This window comes from Anolis carolinensis, chromosome 2 (assembly GCF_035594765.1).
Source record: "Anolis carolinensis isolate JA03-04 chromosome 2, rAnoCar3.1.pri, whole genome shotgun sequence".
Taxonomy (NCBI): domain Eukaryota; kingdom Metazoa; phylum Chordata; class Lepidosauria; order Squamata; family Dactyloidae; genus Anolis; species Anolis carolinensis.
Window position 1 is genome coordinate 204779845 of NC_085842.1, and position 21706 is coordinate 204801550.

The window sequence follows — 21706 nt, forward strand, 5'->3', positions numbered from 1 at the left end:
AAGTTTTGTGCTATATCCAAAATACATGCTGCTGATGCTACTGCCATGGATGGCTTCACAGCGTACGGCATGGCATCTTGGGCTCCTCTGGTTTTGTGCTAGAAGGGCTTTTTAGCCCAATGGACACAAGGGGGAGCAGTGACATCATGACGAATGAATCTGGACTAAAAGAACGAGGGCAGTCGGCCTCTGCCCCCACCTCAGCTAGATATAGCAGAGCCTTACCAATAAAGGATGTAAACACATCACAATTATAATGCTACAAAATTATTTCAAAAATCCAATGGATATTGAATACAAATGTGAAGTAACAACAAAATAGTTCTTGGTACAACCATCAATTTATTTTGAGGGCATACAAATGCACACTAATAAATATATTTATATATCTATAATTTATGTATGAAATTCATACATTGCAAAGAATCCAAAGTGATATATATTTAAAATATGAAATTACCTTAGATTTAAACTATAAAAGCTAAAACAAAAATATACTAAGCGTTGTAAGCTACTCAGACAAGCACTTACCCACTTACTGTTTGCAAAAAATCTGCACACTTGTTCACTGATGGAGGAGGAGGAGAATTGGAATGCACTATGCACAACCAAACAAGCAATATGCAGCATCTCATTCATACTCATATATAATAAATAATAATAAAACTTTATTTATATACCGCCCTATCTCCCGGATGGGACTCAGGGCGGTTTACAGTCATAAAAGCAAACACAAACATTAAATAACAACATAATATACATTATTAAACAAAGTAAAATAATACAATTATAACAATAAATCACACTTACATGACCATATACAAAAAAGAAATCCTGGCAAATGCTTCCCATTTTTGTAATCATAGGCAGAGAATGGAAAAAAATTGCTTTTGATCATATTATAAAGGACTTCATCCAATTTGTTTAGTCAAGGTATATAAATATATGAAAATACCACATTTTCCCTCAAGTCAAAACTATACATTGGAACCAATGTGCATTATTTTTCCAACAAAATAGTCATTTTAGAGGAGGGATCTCTCTCAAGACCACAACAGTGAAGGAGGTTGAAATCTCTACATTCAGCCCTGCTGTGATTGTAATCATCTGCCCTTCTCTTCCTATTACAAATACTATTTGTGTTTTTAAAAACCTGAACGAGTACTAAGGAGGAGTCCCTATTTTTTTCCTGGCTTACTGCATCATTCCCATCTATTATTATGCATGAAATGCCGGCATTCTGTGCTATTTTAAATAATACAGATGTTTGCAATGGCAAGTAGAAAGTTGTTGCTGAGCAATTCTATGTTTATAGGCATCATGCTAATCTAGTCTTGTACATCTGTTGTATTTCATAGGCTTGGCTATCTGAAATGTTGGCATTCCTGGTCATTTTCTGGAATATTTATTTATTTATTTATTTATTTATTTATTTATTTTTCAAACTTATATGCCGCCACTCCCCTAGGGCTCGGAGCGGCTTACAAGAATATCTGAGGTGGTTACAACAAGGTGGTTTCCGTGGAACTTGTATGGCTTTTTGCATCACTTGTGTGGTTGGTGCATTTTCTGGGCATAGCAGCTCTTCTTCCACATCACATATCAGGAGAACTGGGACCAATTCCATCAGTGAAAAATAAGATAAATTAAACAAAGTAGATGTGTTCCTGGGATCACTTCTTTAACAGAGATTTGGTACTCAGGGCAGGAATAACATGTCATGAACAGGATAGTTTCCTATATCACAAAGAAGATGTTCAATGTGTTTTATTGAAGTATTTATTTGAAACTAATCATATGCAAAGTGTTGCATAAGCAGATAACTCTTTGAACCTTCTATAGACCACTTGAAAGCTGGTGAGAATAATCACCTCTCAGCAACCAGTTCCACTCACCACTAACTCCTTTCCCCAACCACACAGCGAAGTGATGACACTTGAGGTGTCAGCCACATGCCAAAAGTCCAGATTTTTTGTAAAACTGCAGGGTAAAAGACAAGGGCTTTTGAACTGGATGAATGCCCAAAGAACTGCATTGCAAGCCAAGCATCAAGACCATCATGTGTCAGGATTGAAGTGCCTATGAGGGGAGTACAATTTTTCAGTCAGTGTAACAAGTCTAAGGGAGCACTATAAGAAGTACTTATCACTTGAAACTATTTACAAGAAATCTAAAATCCACAGTGAACATTTACCTCTTTCAAGAAGTTTCTGTCTATCTATGAATCTATCTATCCTCTATGTGGTTCTGCTCCATTTCTTTTTTGAGAGTGCTCTGATTGTGTATTACCACATGGGAGTGGACTGGACTGCATGACCCTTATAGTCTATTCCAACACTATGATTCCATTCCATGACTCTAACTAAAACATAACAGCAGATCCCCTCTGACATGAAATACTTACTTCAGAGCCAGCGTGTGTGTCCCTTCCTTTCAAACCTATTTACTAGTTACATTCCTCAATGTTCCACCATTCTGTGCTGGGCCCATAGCAGATTCTAGCTCAGAAAGTTTTGTCCTAGAACCACAGAATCATAGAATCATGGGGTTGGAAGAAGTCTCATGTCTGACTCCCTGCTCAGTGAGGACCTCCAGCTAAAACATCCCCAACAGGTAGACTTTTTTTGAAGATATCCAATGAAGATGATTCCAGTGAAATAGAATTGCATTGCTTAACTGCTCTTACTATCAATTTTCTTCTAATGTTCAGTTGAAATCTACGCTCCTGTAAATTAAAACCTTAGACCTGGTGATACCCTCTAGAGCAATGGAGAACACAGCATCCCACCTCTTTTCCTAACAGCCCTTGAAGTATTTAAAGACTACATTCATGTGATCCCAGTCATCTCTTCACTAGGCTAAACATGCCCAGCTCCTCAATCTTCCTTCATATGTTTTGTTCTCCATACCTCTTATCATACTCGTATCCAAACCATTCCAACACATCTATATCTTTCTTAAAATGAGACGCCCAGAAATGAATGCAGCATTCCAAATGAAATCTAACCAGTGCAGAATATAGTGGTAATAGTGTATAACTTCCCTCAACTTGGAAACAATATCTGTATCCTTAATGCAGACTAAAATAGAGTTCATCTTCTTTGCTTCAACCTCATACTGCTGGTATATATTCAATTTATGATCAACAATAATCCCAGTGGTTTTTTTTTTTCAACTATAGTACCGCCGAGCTATATATCCTCATCTTATATCTGTACATTGCATTTTTGCAGCCTAAATGTAGACTTTTGTGTTTATCTTTATTGAAAAAGTAATGCCTTCATCTCAATATCCGTAAGGTCCTGTGCCTTTTTATGGCAGGGGATGGTGACCATGTTTACATTTTTCAGAATGCCATGTGTGTTATGCTTCTAAAAGATCTGAAAATCTGTCAAATCTGTTTGACTAAAAACCAAAGTAGGATAGGAGAGAAATATAGCAAAACAAATGCCAGTACATTCACAGCTTTTATTTTAGGTATAAGTTATGCAAAGAGAAGAGGGGAGCTTATGTTTGCCATTGTTGAGCCTCCTTTGTGGAGAGAAAAAGAAGGGTATAAATAAACATCATTGTTGTCATCATCGTTGTCTTGATGACAAAATGGCAAATATGACTAGTAGCCTGCAGACTTTACACCTGTGGAACACAATACTATTTGGTTCATCCAGGAGATAAACTGAATAATATTGACAAGTTTAATGATTTCTCAGCAAGAGGAAAATATCCAGGAGTAATGCTCCCTATGGCATCCTTCTGTCAAATTCACAAAAACCTGGACTGAAATCTTTCTACCTTTCATATGTTTTCATATCTAGTTTAGTTATTTTTCAGCTGTCCTCCATGAACACTTTCAATACTTCTAGCTATTATTAAATCAATTTCCCATATGTCCTTGTTGAGGTGCCCTATTTATTTCTAAGAACTGAAAATGATATGATAGAAGTAATTATTGCTTTTGATGTAAGCAAGTTACTATCTCTAGCTGGACAGATTTTGCAGGGTTTTAAAGAAGGGGTGGTCAATTTTTGGTTGTGACAGGGTTTACACATATACGCACACTCACTCACAGACAAAAGTCACCAGTAGCTGCATGTCATCCCCACTGCTTAAAAACAAAGCATGCATTCCCAGTACACCTATTTTAAAAGTTCAGTGGATGCAGCTACAAGAGCCATAAGTAAATATAAGTAGGCCTGATTAGCCTATGAGTCATTAGTTGTCTATCATTGTTATATAACCTATGGAAACCTTTACAAAAATACCCACATATAACAACAGTAATGTATGTGCATGTCTTGACCAATTATCATGTTTTGTTCAAATATGATAATTGTTCAAACCACCACCACTAAGTAAAATTGAAATCAAAAGTATGTACACCAATTATAATTAAAATGTTCCATCATTTTCAACTATATGTATTAAGTCTGATTAACATTATTGGGATGGAGGTTAATATCTCCTAATTGGTTTGCTCTACTACTTTTTATCTTTACATGGAAGGAAAGCAACAGGTTTCTTGTATACCACAGAATCTACCTTGAATTGAGATTCGTTAGCAACATTTACAGACTACCAAGTTGTTACTACAGTAGAGTCTCACTTATCCAACACTCGCTTATCCAACGTTCTGGATTATCCAACGCATTTTTGTAGTCAATGTTTTCAATATATCGTGATATTTTGGTGCTGAATTGGTAAATACAGTAATTACTCCATAGCATTACTGCGTATTGAACTACTTTTTCTGTCAAATTTGTTGTATAACATGATGTTTTGGTGCTTAATTTGTAAAATCATAACCTAATTTGATGTTTAATAGGCTTTTCCTTAATCTCTCCTTATTATCCAACATATTCGCTTATCCAACGTTCTGCCGGCCCGTTTACGTTGGATAAGCGAGACTCTACTGTACATGGTAGACTTACTTGACAAGTTATACTCCCTGACAATAATGTTTCAAATTGAACCCTGTCCTGTTGAGAATTTCCTCAATCCTTTTCAAGTTACCCTATATATTCATGTATAAGTCTAGAAAATTTAAACAAAAATCATCCCAAAAACCTGTGTCGAATTATCCAATGTGAGTACTATACCTTAACTCTTATAACAAAAGGAACTGGCCCCTTCTCTGAGTAGAATAGGAAAAGGAAAAAACTTATTTCATCCCAGGAGAAGCCAAAAGAAGCACCAACTTATCCTACTAACTCTGCTATGATGCTGCTTCTGGCCTTTATAAAAATAGCCAGTAGCATTGGTGCTTTCCCTTTTCCACAGAATAACCCTCAATTTATCCATGGGTCAAACAAAATCCATAATTTTGCCGCCAGAGCTTGCGCTTTGCTTATACATGAGTATATATGGTAAATATGTTTCCCATTCCAAAAGACATATTGAGATATACAAAAGTAGATGATAAAGTAAAATGAGACTGCTGTTTAAACAGAGTTCTCCTAGCATATATTTGACCTCTTACTATATTGTCATTATTATTACCATCATCATCATCTTCATTTATACCTACCTTTCCCCCAACAATGGAAATAACTTAGATATATCCATTTTATTGATGTTTTTGTATACTTATTAAAAACAAGACAGATTAATAAGTATACAAAAACATCAATAAAATGGATATATCTAAGTTATTTTAAAATGCAGTTGAGTAATTTTAAAAAGTTAAACCCATAAAACCTCATTAAAAGCCTATATAGAAACCATAAAATACAGCAAAGCACCCCACTGAAAGTCAATTCCAGCTAAGCAAGAAAATGAATACATCCATATACAGTAGAGTCTCACTTATCCAACACTCACTTATCCAACGTTCTGGATTATCCAACGCATTTTTGTAGTCAATGTTTTCAATATATCGTGATATTTTGGTGCTAAATTCGTAAAACAGTAATTACAACATAACATTATTACATATTGAACTACTTTTTCTGCCAAATTTGTTGTGTAACATCATGTTTTGGTGCTTCATTTGTAAAATCATAACCTAATTTGATGTTTAATAGGCTTTTCCTTAATGCCTCCTTATTATCCAACATATTCGCTTATCCAACATTCTGCCGGCCCGTTTACGTTGGATAAGTGAGACTCTACTGTATATATTTTTTGCCCTTTTACAGCTCTTTCCAAAAAATTACAAGGATATCTACAACTAAAAGTAACATATGTATTGCTCTCCATTTTATTATACTTTCTCGGTCATATGAGCAACTGATAGCATCCCTAAAGCAAGCAATACGCTTGATTCAGGGTAGTGTGTACAAATTCTCCTAACTCTGTTAGGGAGCTTAGGCTGAGAGCTTCAAGATAGTGAGAGAAATTAAAAAAACCATGTCTCCTTTGCCTCATATCCAGTGCTATACACAAGAACATACTGCCTCTCAACTTCCAGGCCAGAAAGAGTTCTGCTTTCCACTTCTTGAAAGCCTGTTCCTTGTCTTATTTGCTCATGCACACTACCTATCCTGCCTGCCTAACCTTGGTATTTAGTTAACTCTTTGTTCCAAGAATAGCCTTCTGATGCTAATCATTGCTACCTGCTTACATTACTTCACATTTGTGTGTATATGCCTTCAAGTCACTTGAAGAATTTTATAGGGTTTTCTCAGGCAAGGAATATTCTGACAAACTCCTAATCTGGGAAGTAGAGGTAATGACCTTGGATGTTCCAAAGAATTCCTTCTGTGAATACACACACACACATACACACACACACACACACAAATTCAGCTCCCTTTAGGAGTTTCTACAATCTGTCCTTTGTATAGCCATTCATGCAGAGTGAGGACTCTTCTGTCTGACCTGCAACAATACATTAGAGGGAGTTGAAGCAGAACCCAAAATAAGCAAAATTCTCAAGGTGTGGAAGTGAGGTGTATTTGATCCTGACCACTGCATCAGTGACATAAGTGCACATGACAGAGTATCTGTGCACAGTCATTCTTGATTAATGCTGCAGGTTCCTTCTCTCATAGAATCATAGAATCATAGAATCATAGAATAGTAGAGTTGGAAGAGACCACATGGGCCATCCAGTCCAACCCCCTGCTAAGAAGCAGGAAATCACATTCAAAGCACCCCCGACAGATGGCCATCCAGCCTCTGCTTAAAAGCCTCCAAAGAAGGAGCCTCCACCACGGCCCCGGGGAGAGAGTTCCACTGTCGAACAGCTCTCACAGTGAGGAAGTTCTTCCTGATGTTCAAGTGGAATCTCCTTTCCTGTAGTTTGAAGCCATTGTTCCGTGTCCTAGTCTGCAGGGCAGCAGGAAACAAGCTTGCTCCCTCCTCCCTATGACTTCACGTATTTGTACATGGCTATCATGTCTCCTCTCAGCCTTCTCTTCTGCAGGCTAAACATGCCCAGCTCTTTAAGCCGCTCCTCATAGGGCTTGTTCTCCAGACCCTTAATCATTTTAGTCGCCCTCCTCTCGACGCTTTCCAGCTTGTCAACATCTCCCTTCAACTGTGGTGCCCAAAACTGGACACAGTATTCCAGGTGTGGTCTGACCAAGGCAGAATAGAGGGGGAGCATAACTTCCCTGGATCTAGACGCTATTCCCCTATTGATGCAAGCCAGAATCCCATTGGCTTTTTTAGCAGCCGCATCACATTGTTGGCTCATGTTTAACTTGTTGTCCACAAGGACTCCAAGGTCTTTTTCGCACACACTGCTGTCAAGCCAGGCGTCCCCCATTCTGTATCTTTGATTTCCATTTTTTCTGCCGAAATGTAGTATCTTGCATTTGTCCCTGTTGAACTTCATTTTGTTAGTTTTGGCCCATCTCTCTAGTCTGTCAAGATCGTTTTGAATTCTGCTCCTGTCTTCTGGAGTGTTAGCTATCCCTCCCAGTTTTGTGTCGTCTGCAAACTTGATGATCGTGCCTTCTAACCCTTCGTCTAAGTCGTTAATAAAGATGTTGAACAGAACCGGGCCCAGGACAGAGCCCTGCGGCACTCCACTTGTCACTTCTTTCCATGATGAAGACGACGCATTGGTGAGCACCCTTTGGGTTCGTTTGCTTAGCCAATTACAGATCCACCTAACCGTAGTTTTGTCTAGCCCACATTTTACTAGTTTGTTTGCCAGAAGGTCGTGGGGGACTTTGTCGAAGGCCTTACTGAAATCCAGGTACGCTACATCCACAGCATTCCCTGTATCGACCCAACTCGTAACTCTATCGAAAAAAGAGATCAGATTAGTCTGGCATGACTTGTTTTTGGTAAATCCGTGTTGACTATTAGCAATGACCGCATTTGTTTCTAAGTGTTCGCAGACCACTTCCTTAATGATCTTTTCCAGAATTTTGCCTGGTATTGATGTGAGGCTGACCGGACGGTAATTGTTTGGGTCGTTCTTTTTTCCCTTCTTGAAGATAGGGACCACATTCGCCCTCCTCCAATCTGCTGGGACTTCTCCCGTTCTCCAAGAACTCTCGAAGATAATTGCCAGTGGTTCTGAAATAACTTCCGCTAGTTCCTTCAGTACTCTTGGATGTAGCTGATCTGGCCCTGGGGACTTGAATTCGTTTAGAATGGCCAGGTGTTCCTGGACAACTTGTTTCCCTATTTGGAGTTGGATTTCCCCCAATCCTTCGTCCATTCCATGTTGCTGAGGTTGAAGATGGCTTTCTTTTTGTGAGAAGACCGAGGCAAAGAAGGCATTAAGTAGTTCTGCCTTTTCCCTGTCCCCTGTCGCCATCACCCCATCTTCTCCTTGCAATGGCCCTATCGCCTCCTTTTTTTTCCTTTTTCTACCAACGTAAGCAAAAAAGCCTTTTTTGTTGTTTTTTATGTCCCTGGCAAGCCTGAGCTCATTTTGCGCTTTAGCCTCTCCTTTGGTTGTCCCTCCTTGAGTGATGCTAATCTATAACCAAAGCAAATGTCATTCACCCTTTCATCTATTCACCATTTTGAGTCTGACTGCAAGGACAGAACCCGGCTTTTTGCTCCATAATGATAGTAGTGCTATATAAAAAATAAACACCTAAAACACACAGGATAGTGAATAATCTAATGAAACTAAACTCATCTCTTCTGGAAACACAACAGCACTGTTTAAAAACATACTCTCAATTTCTTCTTCTTGCATGGTGGTCAGACCAAAGCAAACAGCAGAAACATATCCCATAGTTTTCCTTAAACTCTGAGCATTTACTGTGCAAACTCTTCACGCACCTAACAACTAGTCATAAGTAAGTAATTTCACTATTACAACATGTTGTTTGCTGTTTATTCATTCAATCGCTTCCGACTCTTCGTGACCTCATGGACCAGCCCACGCCAGAGCTCCCTGTCGGCCATTGCCACTCCCAGCTCCTTCAAGGTCAAGCCAGTCAATCCAAGGAAGTACTACTTCCTTGAAAAATACAAAAAGAACTACTTAGGATAGCATGTTACAATATTACTCCTTAGGCACAAAACTAATTACACTTAAACAAAAAGCCAGAAAACACAGGAACTTCCTATAGGTACTGAAGTTACTTTGTGGATCAACATTCATTTGATCGAGGAGATCTCCATATAAATACCTGTTGAGCTACTTTGAAATGCCTACATAAGCTTCCATAGCACTGCATTAGCTATCAATACCTGGTGAACACAGATGAGGCTGAATGAACCACATTCAACTAAACATGTGACTTGAAAACAGGAGGATTATTCAGAAATAATGCAAATTCCAGAATACTACTAGTTCTACGAATTTGAATTTTAAAGAGAAGACTGTGTGAGATAGATTTTTAACTGTTTTTCCTGTTGCAAGCCACCTTACAACATTATAGTAAGTAATAAAAATGGAAAGTGTAATCAAGAAATCAGAAGAAGATTAAAACTTGTAAGAGCAGCTATTAAGAAACTAGATGACAAGTTATGAGAGCTACTTATCCACATTTGTAAATGACTGCAACCCCACACAAACAACATAAATACATGGGACATAAGGTAAAGGTTTCCCTTGACATGAAGTCTAGTTGTGTCAAACTCTGGGGGTTGATGCTCATCTCAATTTCTAAGCCGAAGAGCCGGCGTTGTCCGTAGACACCTCCTAGGTCATGTGGCCAGCATGACTGCATGGGGCACCATCACCTTCTCACATAAGCGGTACCTATTGATCTACTCACATTTGCATGTTTTCAAACTTCTAGGTTGGCAGAAGCTGGGGCTAACAGCAGGCGCTCACTCCACTCCCCGTATTCAAACTGGCAACCTTTCGGTCCGCAAATTCAGCAGCTCAGCAGTTTAACCCACTGCGCCACCAGGGGCTCCATAGGACATAGGGTGTGTATGTGTGTGTGTGTGTGTGTGTGTGTGTGTGTGTGTGTGTGTATATATATATATATATATATATATATATATATATATATATATATATATAGGCAGGAAACTCTGGGGCTGGTGAGAAATGTTTCACTGTCCCTCTCCACCTTGAAGCAACAGTGGCACAGAGTCTTGACCATCCAGCAAAGTTGAAATCAATTCAGCCCCATTGGTTGGCCAGCCTTACCTCCCCTCTCCAATTCACATAGACACCCTTGCAAAGGTCAGCAATGGTGTCCCAGGATGGCTAGGAATTCCCTAGCCACTGTAGCAACGGTGACAGGACCACTAAAATAGGTGCCATCCCTGCGTCCACAGTATGGAGCCTAGAGAAAGCAGGATGGCTGTGTAAACATTGGGGCTGGTTTTGAATCAGAATCAACCCAACTGTTTACACATCCCCAAAGTGTGGGGAAGCTTTGGACCATTCCACAACTTTGGCTAGTGTGGAGCAAAACCGCATTTGGTAGCTTTATCCAACACTGGAGGAGAGAAGAGACATGTGGATGCCACAAGATCAATTCTCACCCAGCCTGAATTAAACAGCCCATGTAGATGTGTCCTTAATCTCAAATATGGATAGAACTATAACCTTTATGAAGTAAGGACTATTAAGTTAATTTATTTCTAATGATTGTGGAAAATATGGTGGGTGACTTCCGAGACATTCTGTAGTTGATCTACTCCAGATTTTATTCTGAAAATTAAAGAAGCTACCCAAAGTAATTTCAGCAACATGTTGGAATAAAAGCAATACCTTTGTGACACCAGCAACTGTTGAGCCAATCCCTATTTATCTCTCCCTCTTTGAACCTTTTGCTCCCAATCAGTTTGCTGGCAGATAGGTAGACATTAATTTGGATTAAGAAAGAGGATTGGTGTAACAGCTCCTGGTGTTACAAAGGCAGGAAAAACAGTGGCTTTTATCAGAGCTGTCCCTGGAGGAAGAAGCATCTTGAGGATTCCCCCAAAGCTTTAGAAATATAATTATGGACTCATCCCTCTGAATTTTTAGACAGTACCTTCCTGAAGGAATAAAATCCATACCTACCCATGTTGACAATGCCCCTCTCAGTCTGCCTTATTCTAACTAAATGCCTTAAGCAAATGCAATTAAAAAGCTATGCTGAGTCTTTTACTATAAATGTTGGTCATCCCAGATATCCTCTTATTGGCTTATATTTTAAAATGGGTTGGTCAGGAGCCAATTCATCATAAGTCCACCTGTTACTTTTCCCTTTACAAATCAAGTTACAACCTATTGAAATGGCATACACTACAGTGGGAGTCATACACATTTCACTAAGGCTTCTTTGCATTCGGTGCATGAGAAGGAAGCTATATTATGAACTTTTTTTTTATTTTGCCTTTACAAAAATGTGAATTTTTGTTGAAGTCCATCGAATCAAGATTAATCTCAGCTTTTCAAATTCACAAAAATCTTTGTTGTACAGTAACCTGTTTTACCATTCTTGAAACATCCTGCTTTTTAATCATTTGTTTTAAAATGGCCATAGCTTTTACTGACACAGAATTAGTGCTTTTCTGCATAGTTAAATGATTACAGTTTCTTTTAAGTCTTGCAGAGTATTCCTATACATCATTTCCAAGAGCAATAGAACAATATTCTATCTGGACAGTTGTGGGGATAACTTTACAACTGAGGACAGATCACTGGTGACAGAGCAGAAGGTCTCTTTTCAAGAAAACTATGCAACATGAGATGAAAGAATTGATAGTTTTAAAAAAAAAATAAAGAAAATTTTTAAAATCAGAATTGACATTATTACATGAAAACTTAGAGATGGTCCCCTTGCTATCATTCACTTCTGTCAGAAATAATACAGGTAGAAACCCTCCTGTGTTAATAGGAGGAGGAGGAGGAGGAGGGGATCGTATCATTCGCTGTAGCCATATTTCATAAGGTTATGAAAAATGGCAATGAAGAGCAATGAATGCTCTTCCAGAGGAGGGAGACCTGCATTTTCTCACAGATACAATGGTCCAAATGCTGGGAAAACACAATATTCATGTTAAGAGACATAGCCTTTTGAGTTATCTGAAACAGCTTGCCTTGGAGTACCACATGTTCCTGGGGTCTGCTTGAAGCTTTCTGCAGGAGTGCAGTTAAGAGTGAAAGACTCAGTTATGTGCCATATTCTTCCCACTCACATAATACATACATTGGCAGTTCTTCTTTTAAGGAGAATACCTCTTTATGCAAGCCTTCCCAGTTTGGTTTATCCTACCATGCATTTTTTTCACATGGATAATGAGCATATTGTATAGGAGTTACCTGTAAAAGATCTACTAAACAGAAGGTTTCCACAGCACACACACACCTATTTATATAGTATACAATATATCTTTATGTGTAAGCTATTTACATCAGGAGCCCCGGTGGCAAAGTGTGTTAAAGCACTAAGCTGCTGAACTTGCAGACCGAAAGGTCCCAGGTTCAAACCCCGGGAGCGGCGGGAGTGGCCGCTGTTACCTCCAGCTTCTGCCAACCTAGCAGTTCGAAAGCATGCCAATGTGAGTAGATCAATAGGTAACGCTCCGGTGGGAAGGCAATGGCGCTCCATGCAGTCATGCTGGCCACATGTCTACGGATAACGGCGGCTCTTCGGCTTAGAAATGGAGATGAGCACTAACCCCCAGAGTCAGACATGACTGGACTTAACATCAGGGGAAACCTTTACCTTTACCTTAAGCTATTTACTTTGGATAACGTGTGTAGAACACCATCGTATAAGACATATGCTGTTCATTACATTGTATGCTTCTTGCTGCTGAAAACATATTGGTTGATTCATATAATTTGTGAGGCATGAGACAAAATGCAGACCACCAGCCATCTTTGATTCCCCCCCCCCCCCCCATTGGCTAAGTAACTGTCCTGTTTTTCCTGCCTGCCAGCAAAGTCAAAAACAGAGACTGCCAAGCACATGGCAGATCACAATACATGGTTGTCAGGCTACATTCTGGAAGGTGGACTGAAAGTTGTGGAAGTCCAACCATAAACTGTATTCATGCTACTCCCCCAATGGCCTGAATACAAGAATGTTGCCTTCTCCACTTCCAGTACCATGCCTTTGGTACAGTCAAAAGCAGGATTAGATTGTTAACCCAGTATTCCTGGGTGCAGCCAAAATGCCTCCTCCAAAACTGGGGGACCTGACCTGCTTCATACATATGGGCCAGATTTGGTATCCTAAGAAATTACCTGAAAAATGACTGTCTGGGGTTGCACCAAGTATTGCCTCATCAGCATGGAGCACCACTGCCATAGCATGAAGGAGAAAAGAAACAAAAATGTAAGGAGAATGTTTTTTTCTAAGTAAAGAGTGCAATGAGAATTTTAAATATATATACAAATAGTAATAGCACAGTATAGAGGCACTCTTTCTTTCTATAATTTTTGTATCTCAACTTACTTCATAGCAGCTTTCTGGTGTGTCATTAAATACTGCACCAAGATCTTTAGTAAGAAATGCAGTGGTGTTATCCATGTCTTCCTATTTAAAACTCCAAGCTTTATAACAAAAACTTTCCTCTGGTGCACAACCTGTTGTATATGAAGCTGGACACACTCCATCAGCCATTCACTGTGACTTGCCAAGCGCTTGATAACCAAGGCAGGCAACAAAGATAAGTGGTGCATCAGCCACTAGGTGGGCATTCATATTTGGCTGATAGGTTCACATCAATTTGGCAAGTCACAATTCATATAAGACCTAATGTACCAGCATCATAGTGAAAACAGAATATCCTAGAATATTCTTAATGTTCAGATTCCGATTATAGGTGGTAAATGTTGAATACATTAATGAGCATTTGAAAAAGGTGCCATGCTTCTGCACTAAAGCATATGTTGCATTACAGCATGTTCTGCATTCAAAAAGCAACAGTGGTTTAATGAATCAGGACTGAAAATGATCTCAGCAGCAGCAGATTGCAAACATTGCTCCCAGTTATAGACAATGCTCCATCTACACTAGAGATGGACCAATCATCTGCCTGAGTATTAAGAGCACCATCACGCTTTCAGGAGAATTGCAACATACACTTTTTACTAGAGTATAATGCACCCTCACATGTAATGCACACCTCAATGTTGAAAGTGCGAATTACAAAAAAGAATCTGCTGTATGTAATGTGAGGTGGTGATGGCTGTGAAAAGGCTGGTGGGAAGCTGGACCACTCTGTCAGACCTGGTAGGAAGTTGGCAGGACCACGGAAACACTGGTGGGAAGCCGCACCCCTCTATCTGACCTTCCCACCAGCCTTTTCACCGCAACCATCAGCTTCCCACCAGCCTTTCCACGGCCACTGCTGCCTCTACCTCCTCTGCCCCCAGCTGGGATCTGTTGCCCAACACAGCAGATTAGTTTAAGTGTGTAATTCTAATGTGCCATCAAATCTAATGCACATCTCAACTTTAGTAATGTTATTTAGCCAAAAAGGTGAATGTTAGACTCAAGTAAATATGGTAATTAAAAAAAACAGTTTCTGCAATAGTTCTAGCCCTGACAAATAACTATTAGAGAAGCAATTGGGGGGGAGGGGAGCTGTTCATGCTGTCTCTTTTATATAAGTAATAGATCCTCAAGGGACACATCTGCACAAATATCTATGAATGGAGCAAATCAGTTCCATGGCAGGTATATATGGAGTTGATTCTATGTTAATGCAGCCTTGAACAACATTATCAAAAGCTATAGCTGCCATGGAGTTGGGTTCCTCTGGAGTTTCCCTGTGAATTCAGAACAAAATGTGACTTCAGGACTATGTAAACAGTTGGGCCAGTTCCCAGATGAACATAGCCATCCCATATTCCCTGGGCTTGAGCAGCCCCAGGACACAGCATGGCACTTACTGTCCCCCTCCTTTCTTTGTCATTGAGGAAGCTACCGGACACAAAATGCCTGGTGGCAAGGGTGCAAGGACAATCAGATAAGGTAGGGGAAAAGGAGGGGTTATTCTACCTCTTCCCTACTCCCCTCTCCCGTTTCTCTCTGCTGTGCCAGCTGATCTGACTCCAGGCTATGAGCGACATCAACTAGCCATTTCACACTAATTATGAAATATAAAATTAAAGAGAAGTCAGAAAACTGAGATTTAGTTTAGATTTAACTAGATCCAATCATATGAAACAATATGTCAAACAGAAATATTTGAAACTGGAAAATTCTGTCTTAATATATTCTGTGCACAGTATTCTTTATAAAATGTGAGGTAACATTGCACAGCCTTCAATTCAATGCATCCAACATTGCGCAAACACTACATCCAACATTGTGCAAACAGACTTTTTCTCACACAACAGAAATCCTTCCTCCCTTGTGTAACTCAAAATCTGACCTGGAGAGCCCGAAAATCTGGGATGTATACACAATGGGACAACGTAGGGGGCTTATACTGGGGCTGCAGAGGGGATCAGAAATATGTTCCAACATGAATGTGTACTACACTAGAAAATGGTCAGCATTGGATACAGATTTACAATTACCTCCCTGAAAAAACTAAGATATGATCTCATTATTTTAGCCTAGAAAATAGCATGTTCTTACATTTATGAAACTGATATAAACCAATAGCCTCTTGATAGGGTTGTTGTATGTTTTTCGGGCTGTATGGCCATGTTCCAGAAACATGGCCATACAGCCCGAAAAACATACAACAACCCTGTGATCCCGGCCATGAAAGCCTTCGACAACACATTGAGCCTCTTGATACCTTAAAAATTGACACATTTAATTTTCCTTATGCTCTTATGGGTTCTAGTCTACTTCATTAGATGTAGTCAGTAGTCCATTTAAAATGAGCCAAAATTTAATGAAAAAATTAGCATAAAATTGTTTGATGGGTGCTTTTAAACAGAAAAAGGTAACCTAAGATAGCCTTTTGATCTCCTATTTTATCCATGATGTTCCTACAATAAAATATATACCTGTATTTTCTGGTGTATGACTACTTTTTAACCCAGGCAAATCTTTGCAAAAGTTGGGTGTCGTCTTATACGTCGGGTGTTGTCTTATACGGCAGGTGCTGAAATTTCAGAGCCAGACTGGAGAATCTGTGGTCGCTGCATATAGTGGCTCAAAAATGGCCACGGCTTCATCCCTGCCGTATGCAGTGACCGTATGAAAGCAGCAAGGGCGGCACTGTATAAGTATGGTAGAAGAAAATCCACTCACCAGGATTCATGGAAAGAAGTGACAATGTGGTCCCGATGATGAGGTGAGGGAGCGCCTCACTGGGAAGGTGTAAATGAAGGGTGGAGCAAGCTGCAGGCATCCGGGATGCCCAGGGTATGGAGAAAAGAGATAGAGCGGTGCTGTGCCTAGAAAAACATGCCTCTTTGACCTGTCTGGCTTGCCCTTGTATCCTATTACCGTACCTCCTTCTCTGCCTCTCAGAGCTCACTCCTGAGGACTGTAGTGAAATGGTGCAGGCATGCATGTGTGAGATCTGAGAGGCAGAGAAGGAGGTACGGTAATAGGATACAAGGGCAGACCAGATGGGTGAAAGAGGTGTGTTTCCGCTACCACTCTAATAGTCTTTTTATTTGGTGTGCATTGGAAGCGGGGTAGTCTTATACGCCGAGTATATCCCAAACTCTCTGTTTTAACTGGAAAGGTTGAGGTCATCTTATATGGCCATGGTCTTGTATGTCGGAAAATACGCTATATATCCCAATCCAGCTGTTTTGTCTTCCAGGGGTTTGCTTTGCATTTTGCCATGGTTGTAGGGAATAGCACCTGTTTGCATTTTTTCCAGGGTTGCTGCAGACTCAGCAGCACTCTAACAGTTAACCATTAGCAGAGAATTGTAACCATTCTGCAAGGCCTTGGCTGCTGAAAGCTTGCAAAGTATTCTTTTGTTCTTGAGACAGCCCCTTTTCCTGGGGATGAAATCTCCATTTTGAGAAGCCTCTTTTGCCTTTTACAGAAGAGAAAAGAACTCAGATGTGCTTGTGTGGCCAAGCCAGGCCAGCTCAGACAAGCCATCGTAAGTACTGACCTCTTGCCTTTGAAACTGGTGCTGAGCTCAGATAGGTAAATACCTGTTCTTTCTAATATAGCAACTTAGCACTGGGGCAGCGAATATCTCAGGATTTCTCTGCCATTGGAAGAAGCTCCAACTACTTCGTCTCCAAGCTAGCTTTGAGCTTAGATGGGGAAAGACCTGCTCTTTCTAATATAGCAGCTCAGGGCTAGGGTAAAGAGCATCTCAGGATCTCTTCGCCTTTGGACGAAGTTAGCCCAGCAACTAAGGGGAAAAGCAAGAAAGAAACATCTGCATGATTTTATAAGTTGACTGTTTATATTTGTAACCTTAACTACAAGTCTGTCAAGTACTTTGAGAAAATAAAAATCTTGTTTGATGTTCAACTTGAAGTGGCCTTGGTTACTGGGATTCCTGAGCTTCGAAGTAAGGCCCCGCAGTTCTCCCGGGCAAAGAAAGCAGCACATCCCAATTTATCATAGATGCCCGGGTGTGACGGCATACCAGCTATGGAAGGAGAGCATACACAACTGCAAATCGATTTCCATCATATTCTCCTGTCTTGATGAAATTCTGTGTGCACTAAATGGTGTGGGACATATAGTTTTCCTTCCTTAACAGTTACTCATTCTGTGCACGAGTAGCCACAATAAGGGTTGGTCCTTCATATTTGCTGGTTTAACTTTTGTGAATTTAATGAATTGTTATTTCTAACAATCTCCAAGTCATGCAGCTTGTGTTCTTTCATATAATAAATATGTATTTTCTACCTTAGGTAAAGGTAAAGGTTTCCCCTGACATTAAGTCCAGTCGTGTCCGACTCTAGGGGTTGGTGCTCATCTTCATTTCTAAACCGAAGAGCCGGCATTGTCTGTAGACACCTCCAAGGTCATGTGGCCTTCATGACTGCATGGAGCGCTGTTACCTTCCTGCTGAAGCGGTACCTATTGATCTACTCACATTTGCATGTTTCCGAACTGCTAGGTTGGCAGAAGCTGGAGCTAACAGCGGGCGCTCACTCCGCTCCCCGGGTTTGAACCTGGGACCTTTCGGTCCACAAGTTCAACAGCTCAGCGCTTTAACACACTGAGCCACCGGAGGCTCCATTTTCTACCTTAGCACCTGTGAAAGTGGAAAGCCTACTGTAATTGGTAATAGCAGCAGTTATTTTTTAGGTCAGTAAACAGAAATGGCATGAGTTCCCTGGCAAACATGTTTGTTGATCAGTTAGGCACATGTAGCAGAGGCTACTTTGCCTGTGTAAATGTGAATTAGAAGCATGTTATTTTTTATGCATGATTCAAAGTCTTTTACAATGTTATTTCATGGAATACCTATTGCAATTAATGGCAATGACTCAACGTGTCCACTACTGCTATTTCCTATAATGAGGGACAAATATACAGACAATATGGGGGACAGGAAATAAAAGAAAATGGCATTTCATTGTTTCTTATATCATTTTCCAGCAACTTGTGGTCCACACAAAAGAAATGTAGATTTTGGCCTTGGAGACATGGGTCAAATAATATTGTCAACAATGTACAACACAAGCTTTCATTTTAAAATCTGCTCTGACCCTAGAGGCTGAACAGAGTTAAGAGGTTAGATTTGTCACTGATATATTCTTCATTCCTTATAAATTCACTTCACTTTTTCCCCAAACAAGTAAAAATAAGTGCTAGATCAGGGACACATTTTACCATTATTACAGAATTCCAGCAGTGACTGACCCATTCAAAGAGAGAGAAAACATTAAGTAGGCTACCTGCTGTGCAGAACTGGTGTCCATCTGATCTTGTGGTATTACAATGGAGGTAAATTAAATAATGTGGGGCTTTTTTCTATTTCATGCACAAGATTCAAAGCCAGACACTTAAAATTTGCTAAAATCTCTAGATTGTTTCCTTCTCACCTGGGCTTCAAATGAAATTGAAATAGTTCGTAAAACACATTCATGATCAGACTTGTTTTCATTACAGTGTTAGTTTCTTTCCTTTAAGTAATTGTTTGATTGTTAAGAGTATATGTATAACATAAAGAACAGAAATACCTTGTGTGATCCACACAATGTCAAGAATTATACAAACAAATAAATTTATTATCTGGAAGGTATTGTGACCTGTGTGTTAACCAATTTGAATAGTTATGAATTGATAGGTAAAGGTAAAGGTTTTCCCCTGACGTTAAGTCCAGTCGTGACCGACTCTTGGGGTTGCTGCTCATCTCCATTTCTAAGCTGAAGAGCCGGCGTTGTCCGTAGACACCTCCAAGGTCATGTGGCCGGCATGACTGCATGGAGCACTGTTACCTTCCCACCGGAGCAGTACCTATTGATCTACTCACATTTGCATGTTTTCGAACTGCTAGGTTGGCAGGAGCTAGACTAACAGCGGGCGCTCATTCCGTTCCCGGAATTTGAACCTGGGACCTTTCGGTCTGCAAGTTCAGCAGCTCAGCGCTTTAACACACTGTGCCGCCACCAGGGGCCCTTGAATTGATAACCAACCATGAAATAATAAGGCCAGAAACTGAATGCTGAGTTAAGTAAGGAACACTTGATTGAACCTATAATCTAATTAAATTAATTGAACCTGGGGAGGAGCAAAAAGGGGATCAACCTGCTGAGGGTGAATCTGGGGCCAGGTATCAAAATGTGGCCTCCTGCTCAGCTTTCCCTTAGGTGAAACAATGTCCTCAAGGGTAATTCAATGCTATGGATGTTCACCGTGGCATGCCATTTACAGGAAAGCAAACACTGTGCACCTCTCCCTTCAATTCCCAGGAATGAATCTCTCCATTTTCTCTTGTTTCTCTGCGCTGCCAAAACAGAGTCCAACAAAGGCCATTACATGTTACAAGGCCATTTCCACTGGTTGTCCACGGGACTACACTGCAGCAGCTCAGAGAAACAGAGAGAAGACTGCATTTTCAGGAGTCGGGTGCTAGACAGTGAGAAGCAAGATAGAAGTGGGGAAAGGTGGAGAAAGGATGTGGGATGGCTGCCAACCCTGAAGATGGTAGGGAAAAAAATAAGTTTCCCTTTGCTTTTCCCCGCTTTTCCCACTTTAATGTGATAATGTCCTTAGAAACAAAAAAAAAAAAAACCCTCAGGTCAGCCCAAAGGACAGAGTCCTTCACTATCTCTGGATCCCAGGACCTGAAGAGGCCATTCCAGAGCCATAACCTTTATCAAAAGGGGTGAATGGGTGTTGATCAGACTCAATATTGTCCCCTGCTTCCAGCCAATGTCAACCTATTTACAGACCTAACCCATAGCCAATCATCCCTATCCCACAGATACAGTATGGGGTAGCCAAAAAAAATTAGGTAAAGGGGAGAAAAATCTGTCCAGCTCCAAAATGTCCAGCAAAATTCACATCAAATTGAAGAGAGCAGCATGGGTTGTAAACCTACAATCCAAGAAAGTTTGTGCAATCTGGCTCCACTCCATGTGCAGCAATATGATGTACGATGATCACGGACCTCTATTCCTGGGGCGTATCAATTTGTACTCTGCCCCCATAGATCCAGACATATATTCCAAGTTATTTGTCTATTACTACTTACAGCAAATAAAAAATTAGAATTCCACTTAAGAAAACAAAATAAACATAGTCTTAGTTGTTATTATTTTATTTGTATTATATATGCAGGATTGGATCCACATCTAGGAACATGACAGGGATACTTTGATTGTGCTTTTCCTACATGGCAGGGGGTTGGATTAGATGGCCCATGTGGTTTCTTCCAACTCTATTATTCTATGATTCTATGAAAAGCAAACCTCTCTGCCTTCCCTCTCCTCATAACAGGTCACTGAGCACCTAAAATGCTACGGAGAAGGGGACCAAGATGGATGTATTGAGCTTTTGATGGAGCAGCTGAGCTGGAGAAGGCATAACACAAAAAGGGACACTTTCCAGAAATGCACTTTTAAGACCATGTTTCAACTTATTAACTTTAGAAAAGCAAGATTTTAAAATATAGTTCAGTGCTTTTAATCACCAAGAGCTACAGTGAAATATCAAGTGAGATTATTTCAGAATTTGTAAATCTCATATTCTCCAAACACGTGGGCAGATCCAAAATACCTCCAAAATTGTGATCAAAGATGTTCTGTTTATTCCTTCTCTCCCATGCCAGGTGTTTATTTGCTCCCTAGTAGAAAACCACTTTGTATATATTTAGCAATGTTCTAATTATTTCTAATTTTTAATCTGCACAAACAATCCAAACATTGTGTAAATCAAGAAATTAATGTCTTTGAAAATTCCCCTGTATTATAGCACCTGCATTATATTCTGTGTTCAAATTATCTGGGTTTTCATTACATAGGCAATCATGGGCAATATCATGTTACACA

The 21706-nt window shown here is 40.0% G+C and overlaps 1 protein-coding gene across 4 annotated transcripts in view; it reads right to left on the reverse strand.

The window, feature by feature from the left end:
- The window catches only part of pax5 (paired box 5), a 300149-nt gene that overhangs the window by 125129 nt on the left and 153314 nt on the right, over nucleotides 1-21706 (reverse strand). For 2 of the 4 annotated variants that reach the window (XM_062971568.1, XM_062971569.1), the window contains exon 7: nucleotides 13556-13612. The exons of the other annotated variants lie outside the window; for them this stretch is intronic. In XM_062971568.1, the coding sequence (XP_062827638.1) occupies nucleotides 13556-13612 (57 nt within the window). The remainder of the gene's footprint in view (nucleotides 1-13555; nucleotides 13613-21706) is intronic. 4 annotated transcript variants of the gene reach the window in all.